General features: G+C 37.5%; 1 protein-coding gene across 2 annotated transcripts in view; it reads right to left on the reverse strand.

Moving 5' to 3' along the window:
• Positions 1-2,603: 2,603 nt before the first annotated feature.
• LOC149826698 (chromatin structure-remodeling complex protein BSH-like) overlaps positions 2,604-24,010 on the reverse strand; it is a 49,396-nt gene continuing 27,989 nt past the window's right edge. Inside the window, exons 10-11 of one of the 2 annotated variants that reach the window (XM_090020109.1) lie at positions 3,067-3,162; positions 2,604-2,863 (exon numbers count right to left, since the gene is read on the reverse strand). In XM_090020109.1, the coding sequence (XP_089876235.1) occupies positions 2,836-2,863; positions 3,067-3,162 (124 nt within the window). In that variant the 3' untranslated portion in view covers positions 2,604-2,835. Of the gene's footprint in view, positions 2,864-3,062; positions 3,163-24,010 lie in introns of those variants that run through there. The other variant, XM_090020110.1, reaches the window with a different exon arrangement.

Here is a 24,010-nt window from a genome sequence, read left to right on the forward strand (position 1 = left end):
TAACAAATTAAATCTGTTTTAAACAGACTACCAGAAGTAACTGGATCTGAATGTAGCGTTGATTTGGATTTGCCAACTAACTAGCGTTGGTTTACTAACCTTATTGGTTATGCTTGTTTACCATTATTGAGATTGGATAATTTTTTTAAGATTTTTATTCCCATATATGAAAACCCAACAAGGTCAACTATCTTTTTTTCTTAATTGAACATCCATGCGGCTTACTAAATTCAAAGAAATGGACACGTGTTAATATATATATATATATATATATATATATATATATATATAGAGAGAGAGAGAGAGAGAGAGAGATGGATAATACATCTGTGATAAATTTGGAAATGAAACATGCTATTGAATTTTTGGGTTTTTTTTCAAAATTACGACAGTACTGATCTATAATTTATATATATATATATATATAGAGAGAGAGAGAGAGAGAGATGGATAATACATCTGTGATAAATTTGGAAATGAAACATGCTATTGAATTTTTGGGTTTTTTTTCAAAATTACGACAGTACTGATCTATAATTTTTATAGGAACCAGTTCTTGGAGTATTTGATTCTGATGCATGAATAGGTTTTTATAAGGTTTCAAAAATCATAGGCGTGCAATTTTCATAAATTTTTGAAGCTCCAAATACCATTTTTTCATCCAAAGTGTCAATTTCTGGTAAATCAATCATGCTGAACACATCTATGGTCAAAATTAAAAAAAAAAACACCAAAAATCAAATAAAACGATTCATTTAGCACCCACGTATTACTAATGTATATAATGGAGATTGTGCTGCCCCCTTTTTGGTTAGGTTACCGTTAGACCTTCAAAAAGTCATAGTTTTGGGTGTTTTGTGCTAGATCTGAACCGTTAGATGTGTTTATCATGCTTATTTATCAAGAAAGAAGCTTGGCTTTTAATTGGTTTGATGTAAAAATGTAATTATTTTATGAAAAATGATCATACTGTAACTTATTTTTTGATTATTTTATCATTAAATTTTAGTGCAATATCAATCATTGATTTTTTTACCTCTTTAAATTACACACCTGAGCACAATGATTCATAATAAAAAAACATGTTTTCTATTGAATAAACAATGATAAACATCTAACGGTTCAGATCTAGCATAAAACATCTAAAAGTATAGTTTTTGTTGTATCCTAATTGTGGCCTAACGACAGAAAGTGGCTAACCGCCAATGGACGTGTGGGAGTCAGGCATGTGCTGAAGGTAACAAGACCTTTAGTGGTACTTTTGTGTGCTGCTAAAGGCTCTTTTATAGACGCACGTGCATCTACTGGCAGTAGGTAGCTCTCTCTCTCTCTCTCTCTCTCTGCAGCACCATTTTCCACCGGCTCAGAAAAACCACCATCGTCTATGATTTCTATAATCGAATTTCTTGTTATTTTGCAAGGTAATTTCTTATTAGGGTTTTTTCCACATTAGACCCCACCTTACAAGCCAATGACAAATCGGTCCTTGCCTTATTGCTATCCTCAAATACATCCCTATGGTTTTACAAACCTTACCAAAATGGTCCTTGTGGTTAGTTTCCGTCAACGTTGGTGAAGGAAACCGTCGTCCTTTAATTAGATTACGAATTTATCCTCAAAATACAAATCACAATTGTTTTCTGTTTCTTCCCCACCTTTCCTCTACCCTCACAGCCTAAACCCAAAACCGATTCTATACACCATCCTCTCAACACACACGACGTCGGCATCATACCCCACCTGCCCTGCAGCGCCTACACCGCTAGTGCCTCTCTTCAACATAAGGTGCAAAGCCTTTTTCTAGTTATCTTCAACCACCTGGATCATTTTCTCCGAAACCTTTTCAGACATGGCTTTAAAATCACTTCTGGAAAGCTCTGATTTTTGTTGACTAACAAACCGCTGGTAGAAGATGGTTGTGTGGTTTGTGATTCTTTGATTTTATAATGAAGTGCGCTTGATGGATTTAGATTTAGCAAATCGACAAATCTTGTACAGAGAGCATACCAAGATGATGGGTGCAGGAACTGATGACGACAGGCGCATGTTTTTCTGTAGAAGATGTAAAAAGTGAAAGATGATCTCGTATTTGAAGGGCTCTAGATTTAGGAAAGAGATTATTCATGTAGTTAAGGATAATTATGTGAATTTGTCACTGATTAACCTTGGTTGGTCATTGGCCATGGTTTACTCAGCGACTGTCAACGGAAGGATGAATTTGTCCTAGCGGTTTATAAGGTAAGGATGTTTTTGAGAATAGCCATATGAAAGGGATTAGTTTGTCTTTAGCTCATAAGACAGGGGCTAATATGGAAAAAAACTTAATAAAACCAACTATTTGAAAACAGAGATAAAAAAAAAACTTCAGCCTACAGTTATTTTGACCATGCCAATCAACTTCCTCATAAATCTCACAGCATCCTGGTTACATGCAATAGACAGCATATTTAAGACATTTTTTATTATATGCTATGATCATTTTGATGTAACCCACAATTTCAAAGGCTGGTTATGCTTACAACAACTAGTATAGCATGCCGCAGCAAACTGCAATATGTTTGTCACGGGGATAGTGCCAAGAATGATGGAGGACAACATTGTTTGCTCACGAGCTGCGAAACTACTAGAAACCATGATTTTTTGAAGAAAATATACATTAAACTCATAATTAGATTAGAAACTATTTTAGTTGATAACAATGCATGATAAGAATGAAGACATTTAATAGCTTCAGCTGATTTATTAAGAATCTTCGCCTTTAATCAAAGAACAATCCCTCAACTGGCACTCAACGGTGGCTGCCAAACACCTATTTGCACGACATTCAAATGACCATCATTGGTCATCTGGTCTTTTCTTCAATCTACAAAAAGACAATTTTTATCTCAAGTAAGAATGCAAACCGAGAAAATTTTATCATGCTCGCAAGCTGCTGCTATATTTCTACCTATAATAACCATGAATTGAGATCATACTTGCAGCTGACCACAAGCTAGCAGCTTTGTCGCTAAAGCACTTTGCATGTAAACTATACTACATTGTGTTTGGATCAGTTTAGATACTCACCGAGCATTTCTTTCTTCTTTTGCGTCCAATGCTTCCACTTCCTCACTTGATAAAATATCAATGATAGGCTCATATAAATCCCATTCCTTCCTTTTCCTGATACAAGGCAACAAAAATACTTCGATTATGCAGAGACTATCAGGCTGCCAACAATAAACTTTTCCAGTCTAAAACAATGGTAAGGTAAACAAACCAAAAATTTCCAAGACCAAAAATATGTGAAAATCAGTCAAATGCAAATCTGTCTCAACATTTTACAACAGTGTCATCTGTTTTATAGATCTATCCATCCAACATAAACAGAAAGGTCTATAAATATCATCCAAGCAGGAAAGTTACTAAAACACAATTTCTTTTGCCAGCATCCCAAGATAAAGGAAAAATTATTAAATAATGCAACCAAACAATGTGGTGAATTTTTTTTATTTGTTTATTTTAGAAAGTCAGATATAATTGGAATGCATTGAAATCAACGTAAGCAAGAAGTCTTTTCCTGTCGTAGAAGATATCAGTGAAAATAAGTGGATCAATGTTTGAAGATAATTATGAGAAAATATAACATGCTCAATGCCACATTGTGAACAGAGCTGGTAGTGTATGAAGATAGCATTAACATGTTTCATGGTACAACTGCACCATAATGTAGCCAAAAATCTGGAAGTTGCTTCAAATGTTATATTTTGAAAAACATGTTTGAAGATAATTATGAGAAAATATAACGTGCTCAATGCCACATTGTGAACAGAGCTGGAAGTGTATGAAGATAGCATTAACATGTTTCATGGTACAACTGCATCATAATGTAGCCAAAAATCTGGAAGTTGCTTCAAATGTTATATTTTGAAAAACTTGTATTCACTAACAAAAAAACTTTGGCTCAATGCCAGTTGGGCTAGCTAACTTCAATTTTGCAAATGCAATAGACTGTCAACGTCACTTACATATGCCAGTTAATGATAGCAATTCATAGCTAAAGCATAGGTTCATGAGGCAACATATGGAGAACCTTTGCATAAAAGGCATCCATATAGATGTGAGGTGTCAGGATTTTGCTTTCCTCCATGGAAGAAGACTAAAATACAAAAGGGTTACGCCTCTCTGAAGGTCATGCAACTGCTGAGACGTGTCACCTCTACTGGCTAGCCCGAGACTTCTTATTTTTGTTTTGTTCTTTATCAACTACATTGTTAAGGGGGAATTTGATACACTGGACAAACGCCACACGGACAGCGGCGTTTGCCCCGCATATCAAACGCGCCTTAATGGTCTCTTTGGGTTGCACCCAAATATTCATCCCCAATAAGAAACAGGATAAAGAAACTCTGAACAAGTAAATTATAATCAAAGGGGAGTTTGTCCAGCACATGTTAGTTGTTCCCGTCTTTGTCCTGCACATCAAACGTGCCTTAATGGGCTCTTTGAGGTCCAGCCAAATATTCATCCCTTATAAGAAACAGGATAAAGAATATCTGATCAAGTAAATTATAATCAAAGGACAATTTGTCCTTCATTTACATATCTTCTAATCCTATAAGAGCTTCATTGAAAAAAATCCTATAAGAGAAAAACATGAAGGCCACTCAATCTCCAGTAGCCAACAAATCAAGGCTCTCTCTCTCTCTCTCTCTCTCTCTCTATATATATATATATATATATATATATATATATATATATATAGAGAGAGAGAGAGAGAGAGAGAGAGAGAAAATTGGCTACTCTAGAGTACCATATTCTCAAGCTAAAACTCACAAGTGAGTTTTATTACATCAATTTGAAACAAATGCATCCAGCGTGGTCACTTTACTAGGGAATGCACTTTTGATCGAGTAGTTTCAATTTTAAAAAATGATTTTCTCAATCATGAAATTTTTACACATTGTGGACGGTTAAATTTTGAATCCTTAAAAAATCTTTGTATACAACGCGATCAGACTGTTTCTATCCATAGGGCTTGATCCACAAGAAATTAAGAAAATATGATGGAACAGGCTGTTTCTACTAGAGGGCACAGCCATGTTCAACATGTAAAGGAAGGGTCTACTTCTGTAAGTTCTTTTTTTCACTTTTTGACCTTTAACCTCATAGGCATGTCAGTCATATAATTGTCAAACAATTGGGTTCATCTATTATGAAACCATGTCCAAATGGCATATTAAAATTGCAATATATTCACTCAGACTGAGTATGGAACCAGGACTGATGCCATTTCGCTGTTGGTGACCAACCAATGCTGTTGTGACGTAAGTCATGTAATGAAATGGAAAAGAATACAAGATAATGCCTCTTATGGGCTTACAAGAACACTAAATCAAATAGCACCAAGACCACTTATGAGTCAACACTCAAGCACATACACATATGCCAGACAAGAGCCAAGAGAACACATAAAAAATATAGAGAATTATATTACAAAATGCTTGAGAAAGCATTAACCTTACAAGAGGGAGAATACCCCAATTTATACACAATCAAGGGAGCATAGAGCCCTTGGGACACTCCCCAATGGCTAGAAATAGAACCATTGGGGAGGTCCCAACTACCCTATGGAGGGATTCCCTTAATGCCCTTCAAGACAAACTAAAACCCTAGTTTGTACAATAAAATAAAAAAGACTGTAGCGCCCCTAATGGGCACAACCTATTAGGTGACTGTGAAAAGATGAAAATACTCCTATTAAGTATTTTTCTATTACAATGAATAAAACATATAATATATATATATATATTATATGTATATACATACACATATATATGCATATATGGATATCTTAACACCCTCCCTCAAACTCACAGTGCCACAACCGAGAGTTTGCCAAGGAGGAATTGTGGCAATGTAATGTTCTTTTTCAAGAATTATTCTCTGACATAATGACAATCCATTTCGATGTATTTGGTCCGCTCATGAAAAGTGTGATTGTCGATGATGTAAACTGCACTTTTATTGTCACAACATAATCTTGAGGGTTCTGCTATATGAACTCCCAAGTCTTCTAATGATTGTATCAGCCAAACCAACTCAGAGGTAGTAGTTGTCATAGCTCGGTACTCTGCTTTTGTAGAGGGCAATGACACCTTTTGTTGTTTCTTGCATTTCCATGAAATCAATGAATCTCCTATAAAAATACAAAAACCCATAGTTGAACGATTATCATTCACATCTCCTTCCAATTAAAGTTTGAATATGCAATAACTCCTAATGGAAAAGAGGATGACAAAAATAAACCATAATAGTATTTCTGATATATCTAATAATTCTCATTACAACACTCGTATGTATTGTAGTAGGCGTATGCTGAAATTGACTATTGGGTATTTTATTATTACAATGAATAAAGCATATATAATAATATATGTATATACATACACACACACACATATATATATATATATATATGATATATATATATATATCATATATATATGTACAACTATATATATGAATATATGCATATCTTAAGAGGTCATACTTGTTCAAATTGTATATATATATATATATATATATTGTTGCGACAGTTCATGGAGCACTCAGGAACCGAGGCAGAGAGAGAGAGGCAAAATCGTTATTTGATTAGGGCTACTATCCTCTAGTTTAAATAGAGGTTAGCCTAAAGAGAAATTACATATGGGTCCCTCATTTGTATATTAAATATCAAAAAGAAACTTTTTAAGAATGAAACATAATTCAGACGACTAATCTTAACACTCCCCCTCAAGCTAGAGCATAGATATCAATCATGCTCAGCTTGTCACAACAATGATAGAAACTAGGCCTCGCGAGTGCCTTGGTAAAAACATCAGCTACTTGATCTTCGGAAGATACATGATCTGTGCAAATATAACCAGCCTGAACCAAGTCACGTACATAGTGACAGTCAACTTCAATATGTTTAGTCCTTTCATGAAAAACTGGATTGTTTGCAATATACGTAGCAGCCCTATTGTCACACACCATCAACATAGGTAAGGATACTTTTACCTGAAAGTCGATCAAAACTGATTTTACCCACATAATCTCAATTGCGGTCTGAGTCATAGCTCGGTATTTAGATTCAGCACTCGACCTGGCTACAACAATTTGTTTCTTACTCCTCCAGGTAACTAGATTTCCTCCCACAAAAACACAGAATCCAGTTGTTGACTTTTTGTCTTCAATAGATCCTGCATAAACTGCGTCAGTGTAAGCAACAACGTCCAAGAAAGAATTTTGTTTAAACAACAGTCCTTTACCAAGAGACGACTTTAAATACCTAAGAACCATCATAGTTGCATCTCAGTGAACTTTGGTAGGTTTATTCATGAATTGACTGATTTTACTCACAGCTAACGAGATGTCAGGTCTAGTGACTGTCACATATAACAACTTACCCACCAAAGATCTAAAACTGATACTATCCACATATTCAGATTTTTCAACGAACATATGAGTTTTGGGATCCATAGGAATGTTAGCAGGCTTTGCTCCTAGCATTCCAGTCTCTTTTAATAAATCTAACACATACTTTCTTTGTGACAAAACTAAACCTTCTTTGTTTCTCGCAGCCTCGATACCCAGAAAATATTGGAGGGAACTAGGATCTTTAGTAACAAAGTGTTTCTGAAGATGATCCTTTGTTGCAGAAATATCTTGGGCACTGCTCCCTGTCAATATGATGTCATCGACATATACCACCATAACCACAATTCCAGAACTAGTTTTCTTGATGAACAAGGAGTGGTCTGAAGCTGACCTAACAAAACCAAAATCCGACATTACCTCAAATAATTTATAAAACCATGCCCTAGGGCTTTGCTTCAGGCCATAGATAGCCTTCTTCAACTTGCACACTTTCTGACACTCCCCCTGAACCTCAAAGCCTGGGGGTTGTTGCATGTAGACTGTTTCATGCAAATCCCCATACAAAAAAGCATTCTTGACATCCAACTGAAATAAAGGCCATCCATAGTGCACAGCAACAGAAAGAACAAGACGAATAGTGTCAAGTCGAGCGACTGGGGAAAAAGTTTCAAAAAAGTCAACACCATATGTCTGAGTATAGCCTTTTGCAACCAACCGAGCTTTATACCGTTCAATTGACCCATCCGAGTTATATTTAATGGTATATACCCATTTGCAGCCAACAATATCTGCATCAGTAGGAGGATCAACCAAGTGCCCCTAGAGCATAGGGCATCCATCTCATCCGGCATAGCCTGCACCCATTTGGGGTTGAATAGAGCTTGACTGTGATGAAGCGGAACAGAGGAGGCAGACAGAGCCGAAACAAAATTCTTCATAGATGCCCCAAGATTAATTTCTGAAACAAATTGTAAAATGGGATGATGGGTGCACTGTCTTTTTGCTTTGCGCAGAGCAATAGGAAGATCATCATCAAGAGCAGAAACTTCAGTATGCTCAGAGATACTTACTTCAGGGGAAGAAGATAATGGGGGCATGGTGGTAGGTGGTAAACTGTGAGTGTATACTATAGGAGGGTTTCGGTAGCGAGACTCACCAGAGGATGGAGCCAAAGGTTGTGGAGGAAACGACTCTAAAGGAAAAGAAGAAATTGGCAGAGGGAGGACATCATCATGGTTCTCTTGTAACGTTGGAGTAGCCTCTCGAAGAATATGGAATAGACTCAAAGAAGGTAACGTCCGCACTGACATACTCTTTATGGAATATAGGGTCATAACAACGATATCCTTTTTATTCTTAGAATACCCAAGGAAAACACATTTAATAGACTGTGACGCAAGTTTATCTCGATCAGGACCCAGTTTATGCACAAAACACACACATCCAAAAACTTTAGGGGGGATAGGAAAGAGAGGAACCTCTGGATAGAGAATTTGGATTGGGATCTGGTCTTCTACAGAACTTGAAGGCATGCGATTTATAAGAAAGTCAGCAGTCAAAACCGCATCTCCCCGGTATGATGCAGGCATATTGGATTGAATCATTAGACACCGAGCGACATTGAGGATTTGTCGATGCTTCCTCTCAGCCACACCATTTTGCTGGGATGTATGGGGACATGTAAATTGAGGTTGAACCCCATTAGCAGAATAAAATTGAAGCAAGTCTTTGGATTTGAACTCCAGAGCATTATCAGTGCGAACAATTTTAACACACACGTCAAATTGAGTTTTTATTTCAACAATCAAAGATTTAAGAATAACAGGGCCTTGAGACCGATCTTTTAACAGGAACACCCACGATAACCTTGAGAAGTCATCAACAATGACCAAATAATGACGACATTGAGTCCTAGTAGAAATCCTACTTGGACCCCATACATCGACATGAAGAAGATCAAACAGTCTTTGACTCGACGGACTTAGACTAGAAGGAAAGGAGCTTCGGCAATGTTTTCCCAATTGACATGTTTCACATTGAAACGAAACTGAAGGAGGTATATGAGGAATGACACGCCGAAGTTTTGGAACTGGAAGGTGACCGAGACGACGATGCCACAATAAAGGACTTGAGAATGATGTAACAGCAGAGTAGACCGAACCCACTGGTTGATGTAAATAATACACACCACCTTCCTCATGGCAGCCACCGATCCTCTTTCCCGTCAGCAAGTCCTGAAAGGTGCAACCCATAGGATCAAAAATCGCCCTACAATTCAACTCTTTTGTCATTTGACTGAGAGACAATAGATTTTGTGGAAAGGCAGGAGCATGAAGAACATTTGACAATTGAAGAGTGGGGGAAATAGACATGCTTCCCTGCCCTACAATTGGAGAAGAACTGCCATCAGCAAGAACTACTTTTTTATCATACAGGTTTTAAATTTGAAAAATTACACGAATTTCCACACAAGTGTCTAGATGCTCCTGAGTCAATGATCCACCTACCACCGTGGCTTGATAGGCCATCACTTCTAGAGTATGCAACCTCAACAACAGTAGACTTCGAAGTGGATGGGTGTAAGGCTAGAAGCTCTTCATATTCAGTCCTGCTAAGAGTTACAAAATCATTGGAATAATCTGCATCTGATTTCTGCTCCCCTTTTTGTAAATCAGCCATTACCATTACTATTTAATATAAACAGTTCTTCATGGCAACCAGATATGAGCAAACCAAAGGTAGAAAGCAGGTTCAGGTTCACGACAAAAACAATACATTTAATCTGTATCCACGACCATTACTGAACCATTTTCAGCATAAAAAAAACAGCACAAAGATTGGAAAGTCTTAATAGAAAGTTGGCCAACTGAATCGGATGAGGTCTGTCACCATACGCTTAGATAATATTATTCCATACCTGACGTCGAGATTCGTCAGAACCTATATAAGCATGACTCCAAAAAAAACTCCAATAGATTTTTGGCGTCAGATCATATACCAGATCAGCGTCTGACACTCATAGAACAATTCCCTTATAGCCTTCAACAGACCTGATCCCCACTTGATCAGTCTTCTCCACGATCCACACACCACAATCTTCAAGACTGTATCACTCTGGCTGACCTGCTCCAACAAATATAACTTTAGCCATATTCAGATCTGGCTGAATTCAGGCCTTCTGAAATCAAGCCTCGACAGTGACCTAGACACAGATCTGAAATCCAGATCTGTCTTCCACACATTGGTTCAATCATAGAGGATACAGCAGCGACTCCTTATCATACAGGATTCTCGACAAAAAAAAACTAAAAGCGCGGTATAGGATTCACGGCAAACCCAGATCAATCGAAAAGAGCCAATCCAAAAAAAAAATTAGCATCCAAATCCATGAATATCCAGATCCACTATAGTGAATTGCCTTCACCACAACACCCAGATCTGTGATCAGATCTGAACATACGATCAGATCCAAAGAAATATGCAGATCTGCGACTATAAGAGTTCCCACGACAGATCTGGTCGTCACCCACATCCACGACAAAGAACAGGCCGCCACCCACTTCACTTCAACATTACTGCAGTGTACCTGTATCCACCAGATTTGATCGACCGAACCATACTTCCACCTCGACTTTTAGATCTTAAGTTTAGTCCACTTCACGCAATCTGGTACCCTTCACGCACGATTTGGTGCAGACCCAGAAATCACGCCCCTTCACGCGATCTGGTACTCTTCACGCATACTTTGGCGCAGACCCCGAAGTCACCCCCAAGGTCGCCTGCTTTGATACCATATTGCGACAGTTCATGGAGCACTCAGGAACCGAGGCAGAGAGAGAGAGAGGGAAAATCGTTATTTGATTAGGGCTACTATCCTCTAGTTTAAATAGAGGTTAGCCTAAAGAGAAATTGCATATGGGTCCCTCATTTGTATATTAAATATCAAAAAGGAACTTTTTAAGAATAAAACATAATTCAGACGACTAATCTTAACATATATATACACATATGTATGTATTCTCTATATACATATATATACATATTTCAATGTAACTATGATAGTTTCTTTTTTATTTTTTGGTTTATTTTGAACTGGTCAACACAAGGTTGACTAGTCTAAAAGAGATGTCTAAATAGAGCCATTGGACCTGCTCCAGCGTCTCTATGAGACTCTTAAGATGTATATCTCAAAGGCAATAAGTTTTGGGGATATGTGATGGGCTCTATTTTAGAACCTCAACTCAAACTCACCAAGTTGGAAAGAGGTCAAGAAAAAACTTTAGAAGGAAATGCTCGCATAAAAGCCATTGAAGACCATCAATCCAAGATAGAAGATTGGGAAAGTAAACATGCAAAAATTCTTGCATAGTTTATGAACAATGTTGAGCTCAAAATATATGCCAACATCTCTAAGTTCTGCAAGGCAAATGAGGCATGGTTTTTTTATGAAAGGTATTATACACAAAAAGATCTTGCAAGGCAATTTTTTCTTCAAGAAAAATACATACCATGAAACAACTAGTGAAAATGTTGAACTAAGAAGAGAGCAAATGGAAAAAGAGTATTTTTTCTAATTCTTATATGGGCTTAGGCCCGAATATGAACAAGTTAGATCTTCTCTTCATAGATCTAAGTCATTTCCCATGGAGGATGATGTTGTCAAAATATGTCAAGAAGAGACTCGTCTTGGTATGATAAAATGATGAGATGAAGTGTTAGCCATGTCCAAACCCGACAATCATGTAAAAACTTACAAGCCTCCACACTTTGAGAGGCAAAATAGCTATAATGGTGGCTACAAGAAAGCTATTTGTCATCACTATCATGAACCGAGTCATATACAACCAAATTGTCCCAAGTTATATGACACCCCCAAGAACAAAGTGGTTTCCCTTGAAGAAACAACACTGAGGAACGAAGAACCAAACAAAGGAAAAGATTCATTTTCTCTTGCTCAATTATCGGAGGCACTTCAAATGTTACTCAAATCTCCATCCACATCGGGTGTCGCGATAGCCTCATCTTCTCCTCCACGTATGTCTTCTTGGATCCTCGATTCGGAAGACTCCTTTCATATGACACCTCATGAGAATGGTCAATCCGATTTATGCACTAACTCAAAAACTTTTTATGTTTCAACTACCGATGGAACATCTTTGCAAATTAAAAGTATTTGAACATTACATTCCTCTAAAAGTTTTTTTTTTGCCAAAAGTTACGGTTGTTGCTTAACTAAATTTAAACTTTTTTTCCATTTCACAAATTTTCGTTCATGGATATAAAATCTCCTTCTCATATAAGGGTTGCTCTGTACAGGATCTACGGTCCGGGAAGCGGATTGGGAAAGGTCATAGGAGGAGAGATCTAAACTTCATGAATTATCTAAATCTTCCTCCAAATTATTTTTGTAATTATATTCAAGATAAGGATATTGAAACTTGGCATAAAAGACTTGGACACCCAAGCTACTCAAAGATGTATTTTCCTTTTGGGAAAAAAATTTATAATGAAAAGAATTTAGTTTGCAAAGATTGTATCTTTGAAAAGATAAAATCTATTTTTTTTCCTAATAGGACTTTTGTCTCTAAGAGACCTTTTGAATTAGTGCATTCGGATGTTTGGAGACCTTTTCCCATCATATCAAAAAGAGAATATTCATATTATGTTACATTTATCGATGATTTCACTAGATATATATGGATCTACTTCCTTAATTTCAAATCCGATATGTTCTCTTTTTTAAAAATTCCATATGATTGTCAAAAATCAATTTCAAAGCAATATTTTTATTCTTAGATCTTATTCGGGTGGTGAATGCTTATCAAATGAGTTTCAAAATTATCTAGAACAAAACGAGATTCGTCACCAAAAGTCATATCCTAGAACTCCCCAACAAAATGGATTAGCTGAAAGAAAATATAGACATATTATAGAAAGCACTAGGACACTACTTATTTCTAAAGATATTCCAAAACGTTTTTGGGCAGGTCGTTCTAACATTAACATATTTGATAAATAGAATAGCCTCATCATCCTTGCAAAATGCATCTCTTTGTGAAAAAGTATTTGAAAGAACACCCGATTTCAAGCGATTGCGAATTTTTGGTTGCCAACTATGTCACATGGGTGCGGGTGCGGGTGCGGGTGCGGGCGCGGGTGCGGGTGCGGGGATTCGGCACTTCCAAAAAACCCGGGTGCGGGGGTGCGGCAGGGGCAAAAATGTAAAAAAAAATAAATATAAATATATATATATAAGGGGATCGGGGTTTTTCTGCTGTCAGCAGCTGACAGCAGGTGTCTGTCAGCAGCTGACAGCAAGTGTCTGTCAGCTGCTGACAGCAAGTGTCTGTCAGCTGCTGACAGACAGCAGTTGTCTGTCAGCCCTGACAGACAGCTGCTGTCTGTCAGGGCTGACAGGCAGATTTTTTTTAAAGACAGACAGCAGCTGTCTGTCAGGGCCCTGACAGTTTTTAAAAAAAATTCAAATTCGCAGCCCATTTCACAGGGCAATTTTTTTTTTTTAAAAATCCAAAAAACAAATGGACCTAAATGATCCTGGGTGCGGTCAACGCACCCAGGATCGGGTTGACCGCACCCGGTGCCGCACCCGAACCCGCACCCGCGTCGAGTCGCGTCGACGCAGGTGCGGCACCCTGCTAGCCGAATCCCTGTGACACAGGTTGCCAATGTTTTGAACTTTTACATAAAAGAGATAAATTGTCTCCAAAAGCCATTGAATGTGTATTCATGGGTTATCGAGAAAACAAAAAAGGATATAGATGTTTTGACTCTAAGAGTAGCAAACTATATGTTTCAAAAGATGTAACATTTTCGGAAAATGAAAATGGTTTTGAGAGAACCAAGGAAAACAATGAAGTAAATTATACTTTTCTATTTGATCTCTTGCCACAAGAAGAGTTGACTTCTTGTAATGATTCTTTGAATGACATCAGGGATAATGCCTTGAATGATAATGAATATTGTGCATTCAATTGATGAGAATGTGTAATCATCAATAAGAAATAATGATATTGTTGATAAACCCATACACATATATACCCGGCGTGAGCAAAGGTATCCAATAAATGATTTAGATAAATATATTCACAAGATGTCTTTAGAAGAAACCACTCTTAGAAGATCCAATCGTGTCTCCAACCCACTAAGTAGGTTTGAATCTTATGACATATTGACACCAAATCATAGACCATGTCTAATATCTTTACATTTCTATCATGAACCATCGTATTATAATAAAGCCAAAAATCTTTCACAATGAGTTGAAGCAAACTGAAAGCCCTTGAAAAGGCTAAAACATGAGAAATAGCTTCATTACCCATAAAAAAGAAATCTATAGGATGTAGATGGGTTTTTAAGGTTAAAACCAAGAGTGATGGGACTTTAGAATGATATAAAGCTAGGTTAGTGGCCAAAGGGTACTCTCAAGAGTATAGAATTGACTATGAAGAAACATTTGCCTCAGTAGCTAGAATGACTAGTGTTAGGACACTCATAGTCGTTACATCTATCCAAAAATGACTCATAAAACAACTAGATGTGAAAAATAGTTTTTTAAATGGTGAATTAAATAAAAAAGTATTCATGGATCCTCCGTCAGGGTTTTGTATTGAAAAAGATAAAATTTTTAAACTTAAAAAGGCTTTATATGATCTAAAACAAGCTCCTAAAGTTTGGCATGATAAATTTAGTAATGTAATGACTCATCTGGGTTTTCATTCTTGCTATACCAACACTGCTCTTTTTGTTAAAAGTACAAGTTCTGCGGTTGTTATTCTTCTACTTTATGTAGGTGATATGATTATCACCAGAAGTGACAAACAGAGAATTAGTGATATTAAAAATATTTTAAAAGAAAATTTTGATATGTTTGATTTAGGTTTTTTAAGATATTGATTAGGTATTGAAGTTGCGTACTCTCTCAGTGGACATATTCTTTTTCAAATGAAACTTGTAGATGATATTTGTACCAAGTCTGGCATTTCAGATGACAAGAAGATAAAAAACCCAGAAGTGATTAATGCTAAATTGAGCCTGAAAAATGGGACTCTTCTTGAAGATCTTACATCTTACCGCCAACTAGTCGGGTCACTCACTTACTTATCCATCATTCGTCCAAACATAACTCATGCAGTTAATTCCGTCAGCCAGTTTCAGCATGCTCCCACCACTGTGCACATGAGTGATGTCTTGAGAATTGCTAGATATATCAAGAATACTATAACAAAAAGGGTTTTTCTATACACATCTTTTTCATTAGATTTACATGTTTATAGTGATATTGATTGGGGTGAAAATCCTAATGATATGGTCTCAACTATTGGCTTTGTGTATTTTTAGGTGACTTTGATTTCATAGAGATGCAAAAGTATCATTATCCTCAATTGAAATTGAATATCGTGCAATGGCTACGACAACAATGGAGTTTGTGTGACTTAAAATTCTTCTCATTGATATGGGAATAATCATCTCAATACCTTTGAAGATTTACTGCGACAATAAGAGTACAATCTAGATTGCGAGCAACCACACCTTCCATGAGCGAACAAAATATATTGAGATGGATTGTCACTATGTATGTGATGAATATCTGAGAAGAATTATTACGTTGTATGTCACATCAGACTACCACTTGACAGATTTCTTCACTAAAGCTATTCCTGCTCCCCGGTTTATTTTTCTCCTTAGCAAACTTTCGGTCATTTTCCCATAAGTTTGAGGGGGAGTGTTAAAATATATATATATATATATATATATATATATATATATTATTAGTTTGCCCAATAGGGGCATTTTAGTTTTTTCACATGTAATTACAGTTGTTTATTAGAAACAACTATATTTTTATTTTCTTTATTTTTTTTATTTCCATGCCAATGGGGGCCCACTCCATAGAGTCGTTGGGGCCCCAGCAGTCATAAATATGATCGTAGGGAACTCCCCAACGTCTCTATGAAGGGAGTGCCCAATGGCCTCCATTTTGATTGTTGTATATAAATAGGAGAGGTGTTCCCCTTATTTCTCCCAATGCTTTCAAGCATGTTATTAATAAAATCCTATTCTTTTACTTGTTTGTATTGCCCTTTGTAGGCACTCCACTATTGTCCCATAGTGGACTTTTGCTTGTGCACTTTTGTGCTTGTATTGTGCTTTTGTAATTGTCCACTCTTGGACTTATTTGTGCTTTTGCACTTTGTTCTTGTAATTCCACATACTTCATTACAATGTTTTCTTATTTATCTTTGGTGAAACTAGTGGTGTAGCCTTTTCCTATAAAGGTTATATGGGTTCCTGGGCCTGATCATAGGGCATCAAACTTTTATGTGGCTTGTTTTCTTAAATGCAGTTCCCACTATGAAAAATCTGATGGGTTATCTTTCAAGCTATCATGTCACATGTTATGTGGCTGAAGAATTATCCCTACTTTGGAACTATCCTCTTCTGTAAACTAAAGAACTGGGCTTGGTAAGATTCAGGTGTAGATCTGGGATTTTTTTCTTCTTTTTCTTTTTTGGTTTTAGTACAATGACACAATGGCTATGCGGAAGAGAAGATGCAAGCCTTTATTTAAATCTTGAGGTTGCCCTTGGCATGGTCATATACCCGCAGAGTTAAAATCTCTGAAAATGCAGCTTGTCCATCAATGCTCATTCATTGGCAAACACAGAAATTCATCTTGCTATGAGTGAATGATAGATAGCCCAAAAGGGGTTTGAGCTGGATTGGCAACCCAAGATTGGGTATTTAGGATGTTGGATACTTGTTTTAGGCTTGACAGTTTGTTATCCTATACACATTATATTCTCAGTTTTTTTTATTCAAAAAAGAAAAAGATCAGGTAAAGTATTCAAGAAGTCTTGGTCTTTTCCCAAACAAAAGATACATTTGTGTGGGCTATTTCTCTTATTAGTACTTAGGACTTGGAAGTATTCTTATCAATTTTGAATGTCACAATATCCATTAATAGATTATAATACTCCTTGAAGTTGATAAGATCATAGTTTGCGACTTTAATAGTTGAAACATTATCATATTGATGACAGGATGATACCATAGTATTTCTGCATCTATAATTTCCATTGCTAACAGTTTTCATGCCATCATTGTGTCCATCCTGTGGGCTATTTCTCTTATTTTGAATGTCACACTATCCATTAATAGATTGTAATACTCCTTGAAGTTGATAAGATCATAGTTTGCCACTTTAATAGTTGAAACATTGTCATATTGAAGACAGGATGATACCATAGTATTTCTGAATCTATAATTTCCATTGCTAACAGTTTTCATGCCATCATTGTGTCCATTCTATATCTAGAACATGTGGAAACCTTTGGGAATAGTGCCCTGTAAGAAGAGAGAGAGAGAAAGAGAGAAAGAGAGAGAGAGAGAGAGAGAGAGAGAGAGAGAGAGAGGTCAGCCCTTTTGGGTTTTATGCTCCTCTATGGTATATTTATATATATAAACAGCTGGACAAGAATGCCCATATTGGTAATACATGCTGGACTCTTTAAGTCTAATTCCTCCATTCTAACTTGAATAACAGTAATTCCCTTAACACTCCCTCTCAAACTGTACATGGTTAAGAACCATGAACAGTTTGGTTTTAAGTGTCCAATGTCCAGCAACTATGAGCAGCTTTATGAATAAATCTTCCAATTTTATCATCACTTGAGACCATTATAGGTCGAATCTGCTTATCTCCCACCTTTTCTCACACAATATGTTGATCTATTTAAATGTGTTGCATATTCCTATGTCGCACTAGGCTTGTGGCGATAAATAGCACTCATGTAATCACAAAACCTGTACTTCGTAATGTAATGCAATGAGAAAATGCCTTATCCACCAAAACTTCTGTTGTAACCAGTGTTGTGAAAAGCGTTGAGGCGTAGCGAGGCACTCCACCAAAATCTGAGGCGAGGCGTAAGCCTCGAGGCGTAAAGTGTAAGCCTCAAAAAAAAATTTAAATAAAGAAAACTATAAAAATTATTTAAAATTATAAATAAAAATTGCTTTATTGATAAAGCAACAACCATCGTAAAATCAGTAATTTCACTGGTGACTATTGAGAATAGGTGGTTTTAAGTGAAGTCCTTTTATATTAGATGCTATTTGTAATTTTGCCTTTATAATGGGGCTTGGTTGTAATTATGCTTTTAAGCCTCTCTCTATTTAACATAGAGAGAGGCCCTAATAACGATTATCGAGTTCTCTCTTCCTGTGCAGCCGTCTCTCTCTCTCTCTCTCTCTCTCTCTCTCTCTCTCTATATATATATATATATATATATATATATATATATAGGGTTCGGTGCATCTTCTACATGGTATCAGAGCCTAGCCGATCGTGGGAGCGTGATCGATTGTGATCAAAGCACAGTCGATCGTGGAAGTTTTCTTGATCGTGATCAAACTTCGATCCAATGAAAATATTTTTCCAATCAGGTCAGCGATTATAATTTTTTTTAAGATCTGATGACAGATCTGGGCGTGTTGCTGTCGTGGATGCTTGTTGTGGGTTTCGTAGCTCCTCGGTGTTGTTTTTTTTTCGTGACTACCTGCTGCCGAGTTTTTTTTCTTTCCGCTGTGAGTTCCTATCGTGATTCTCTGTTGCCGAGTCTTATTTCATTCCCGGTTGATTCTGCTGTTGGTAAGTGTTGACGAATGTTGGTTAGTGGTGATTCTGTTGTTGGTTATTTCATTCCCTCGTGATTTTGTTGTTGCTGTTGGTGATTCTGCTGTTGCTGTTGGTGATTCTGAAAATGTTTGGGCCCTGTTTTTTTATCGCGTGAGATCTTGATATCGTGGACATGGGTACAGTTTGCACTGAACCATATTAGCTCCTGTGTGTTAATCTCTTTGCTTTCTGATCTGCCGTGAATGTGTGAAAGATATCAATGCTTTTATTTCAGCCGTGATACCCTGATATTTGGGCCCTGAGTTTTTTTTTTGTATCGTGATTTCATGCTGCGCTTCCTGGTTTTTTTTTTTTTTTGGAGAAACAGCAATCAAACTCGTAGTGGTGTTGCTCGTGAGCAGCCCATGTTATGAAACGGCAATTTGGCTGTATATGTCTGGGGAGCAGCCCCTGTTATGAAACAGGTTCTGCGTATGCAGAGTTATGTTGGTCGTGATTCACTGACGTGCTGAAAGAAAAATTCTTCCATGTTTGTGGGCTGTTGTTCACTACTGTCGTGGAAACTGCAAGCTAGATTCCCTGCTGTGCTGGGAAAGTACTCTTGTTGTGGGCTGCTATTCCTTACTGTCGTGGTTTTTTGTTCGTGTGTGAACAGTTGCTGATTGTCATATCGGTTGGTGTGTGAGTGTAACACACGCTTATCCCTGTGTTGATTGGAGTTTGTCCAGTTTTTGTTTGTTGAACCAGAAGTATGGCTGAAACTTCGAAATGTGATTCAAAATTGGAAAATATTGGAGAATATAAGGCATTTGCCAATCCATTTTCGTACGGCTCGTCTGTAAGGTTGAATGAAACTAACTATGCCCGGTGGTCCAGAACATTTATGATGTCGGTATCTGGACATCGTAGAAAACATGTCTTGTTGGAAGACGAACCCACTGAAAAGGTGGGAAAATATGTTACCTGGGATGAAGATAATGACATAGTTATGTCATGGATTATGAATAGTGTCGAACCCCATATTGCAGATGGTTTAATTTACTATAATATAGCAAACAGATGTGGGACAATCTTCGAGATACGTACTCACAAGAGACTAATGTGAGTCGTATCCTACAAGTTGAACAGGAAATATATAATTTACAGCAGGGAGATCAAACCTTGGCTCAGTACTATGCCTCCGTAAAAGCTGCCTTTGAAAGACTTAATGCTCACAGACCCCTCTGTTGTTCGAAACAAAAGGATCATCAAGAACAAACTATGGTTGCTCGGTTTCTTACAGGTTTATCTTCAGAATTCTCTGTTGTTAAAGTCCAAATGTTGACTGGTTCAGACGTACCTACTCTTGCTGAGGCATATAATCGTCTGAGTAGACTTACGATCTCTCTTCCACATTCTCAGCCTGTGACTCAATCATCTGCTTTAGTTGTCTCACCTGGTTATGGGCGTGAAAATCTTCAGAACATCAGAGGACGAGGTCGCGGATGAGGTGTGGGAGGCAGAGGAAAGCTTCAATGTACATTCTGTGGAAAATCTGGACATTTAGAAGATCGTTGTTGGGATAAGCATGGCCGGCCAACCTCCTCTTCATCAAAGTCATATGCTCCTAAAGCAAATGTTACTACTCTCGAGGCAACAAAGGCACAGGAAAATATTTCTGCAAGTGACAGTAGTATCACCCTCAGTCGTGCTGAATATGATGAGTTAATAGCTTTTCGTCCTTTGAATTCCACCCCTCATGTAGCTGGTGTTGCCTATTCAACCGGAAATCATCTTCATCTGACTGACAGTAAGTGGATTATTGACTTTGGTGCCTCCAGACATTTGTGTGGAAATTCACTTGTTTTTTCAGATCTAAAGGATATTAAGGCTCAGCTTGGAGTCTCATTAGCCGATGGGAGCTCCTCCTCGGTTGTTGGTCAAGGAAATATTTCTATATCCTCCTCATTACAGTTGAAAAATGCTCTTCATGCTCCAAAATTTCCTCAAAGTTTACTCTCTGTTAGTTGCCTTATAAAAGAACAAAACTGTAGAGTAATATTTGATCCAATGGGTTGTCATTTTCAGGATTTACTGACAGGGAAGAAGATTGGTGGAGGCTATGAAGAAAATGGAATTACTACCTACATCATCCAATGGGTATTGTTCATGCTGCAGTGGAACATTCATTTAGACCTGTTCAGTGGCATCGCCGTCTTGGTCATCCTTTATTGTCAAAGCTCCGTTCGGTCTTTCCTCAGATTCCTTCCACCACATCATTTCAGTGTGAAGCATGTCAGCTGGGCAAGCATCATCGAAGTTCGTTCCCTTCGAGTCAGAGTCAATCTAGTAATAAAGTCTTTGAACTTCTTCATGCAGATGTATGGGGTCCTAGTAAGATTCCTACTAGGACTCAGTGTCGATACTATCTAGTTATTGTTGATGATTTCTCTAAGTTGTCATGGGTGTTTTTAATAAAGGAACGATCTGACGTTCCAAGTATTATCAAATCTTTAATTCTTGAAATAAAAACTCAGTTTGAATCTATTGTCAAGATTGTTCGCACTGATAATGCTCTCGAGTTTAAATCAAAAGGTCTGTTACAATTTTACCAAGATAATGGCATCCAACCCCAAACTTCTTGTGCCTATTCATCTCAACAAAATGGGGTGGCTAAGCGAAAACATCGTCACATGTTTGATGTTGCCAGGACCATTATGATTCAATCCAATGTTCCTGCATTATACTGGGGTGATGTGATTACAACTGCTTGCTATCTGATCAACCGCATGCCTTCATGTTCTGTGGGTGATCAAATTCCAATTCATATCCTAAAACCCAATACCCCCCCCCCCTCTTCTCCCTCTCGCCCAAAGTATTTGGATGTATTTGTTTTGTACACAAACTTGGCCCTGACCGTGACAAATTAGCTGCTCAAGCTACAAAATGCATATTTATAGGTTATCCCAAAAATCAAAAGGGATATCGATGTTATGATCCTACTTCTCGCCGAGAGTATGTCAATGTGGATGTATCTTTCTTGGAATCCACTCCATATTACTCTAGTACTGGTTCCCCGCTGCAGGTTGATCCAGCTGAGTATTGTCCATTACCTATACCTCCTTTTCCTTTGGAATTTGTGCCCTCATTCCCGAAATAAACTTCATCATCTTTCAGATTTCTTAATCCTCCATTGGTATATGTGCGTAGAAATCCACCTCCACAAGTGCCTTCATCTTCTTCTTCCCCTGAGGTAAGTTCTACTGACAATAGTGATCTTCATGATGATGATAACAGGCCTATTGCTCTACGAAAGGGGACACGACAATGTACCTTATATCCCATATCTCATTTTGTCTCTGATGCCAGAATTGGAAATCAGATGAAATCTTTTATTTCAGCCTTATCTGCTGAAACTATTCCTCTGAACTATCAGCAGGCAGAGTTTGATACTCGCTGGAAGTTGGCTATGCAAGAAGAAATGGATGCTTTAATATCTCAGCATATATGGGATCTAGTTGATTCCCGAGCAGATGCTGACATTGTTGGATGTAAATGGGTATATACCATAAAGTACAAATCTGATGGTTCTATTGAAAGGTACAAGGCCAGATTAGTACCAAAAGGGTATACTCAGACATATGGTATTGATTTCTTTGAAACGTTTTCTCTTGTTGCACGAATGGGTATCATTCGTCTTATTCTCTCAGTAGTTGTTCAGCATGGTTGGAGCTTGTATCAATTAGATGTGAAAAATGCATTTCTATATGGGGACTTATCTGAGACCGTTTACATGCAACAACCTCCAGGATTCGAGGTTGAGGGGGAGTGTCAGAAGGTGTGTAGATTGAAAAAGGCGATTTATGGCTTGAAACAAAGTCCTCGTGCATGGTTTCAAAAGTTGTTTGAAGTGATGTCACGCTTTGGCTTTAATAGATCAACAGCAGATCATACATTATTTATAAAGAAAACTTGCTCTGTCATAGTTGTTATGGTGGTATATGTGGATGACATCATTCTTACAGGAGATGATGTGAAAGCTATTGAAGCCACAAAGGCTCATCTTCAAAAACACTTTGTTACAAAAGACCTTGGTTCACTCAGGTATTTTCTGGGTATAGAAGTTGTCAGGAGCCGTGAAGGGACGGTTTTGTCTCAACGAAAGTATGTTCTTGACTTATTAAAGGAAACGGGAATGTTGGGAGCTAAACCAACAAATATTCCCATGGACCATAAAGTTCAGTTGTCTGAAGAAGGGTCAAAATTGGTTGATAGCAAAAGCTATCGCTCCCTAGTAAGGAAGCTACTGTATGTAACTGTGACCAGGCCGAATATTGCTTTAGCAGTAAGCAAAGTTAGCCAGTTTATGGACAAACCAACTGAGGTACACTGGAATGCAGCTATTATGATTCTCAGATATCTAAAATCTTCTCCTGGAAAGAGGTTATTGTTCAGGAAAGGTGGAACTCTGGATGCTGACTATGCAGGATCTGTAGTGGATAGAAAATCTACCACAAGATTATGTGTGTTCTTGGGAGACAACTTGATCTCTTGAAGTAAGAAACAAAATGTGGTTTCTAGGTCGAGTGCAGAATCAGAATATCGGGCTATGGCCCAAACAGCTGCTGAATTGATGTGGGTTCGTACTGTTCTTCATGATCTTCAGGTGAAGGTTTCCTCTCCCATGACCATGATGTGCGATAACAAAGCTGCAACATATATAGCGAACAATCATGTATTTCATGAGAGAACAAAGCACATTGAGGTTGATTGCCACTATGTAAGGGATATGGTTCAAGCTGGTCATATCACTACCAAATATCTAAAGTCGGAAGACCAAGTTGCAGATATGTTTACAAAACCTCTTGCTAGACCAAATTTCTCAAAATGTTGTGACAAGCTGAGCATGATTGATATCTATGCTCCAGCTTGAGGGGGAGTGTTGAGAATAGGTGGTTTTAAGTGAAGTCCTTT

Source organism: Nuphar pumila, chromosome 10 (genome assembly GCF_984573655.1).
Source record: "Nuphar pumila chromosome 10, dmNupPumi1.hap1.1, whole genome shotgun sequence".
NCBI classification, from domain to species: domain Eukaryota; kingdom Viridiplantae; phylum Streptophyta; class Magnoliopsida; order Nymphaeales; family Nymphaeaceae; genus Nuphar; species Nuphar pumila.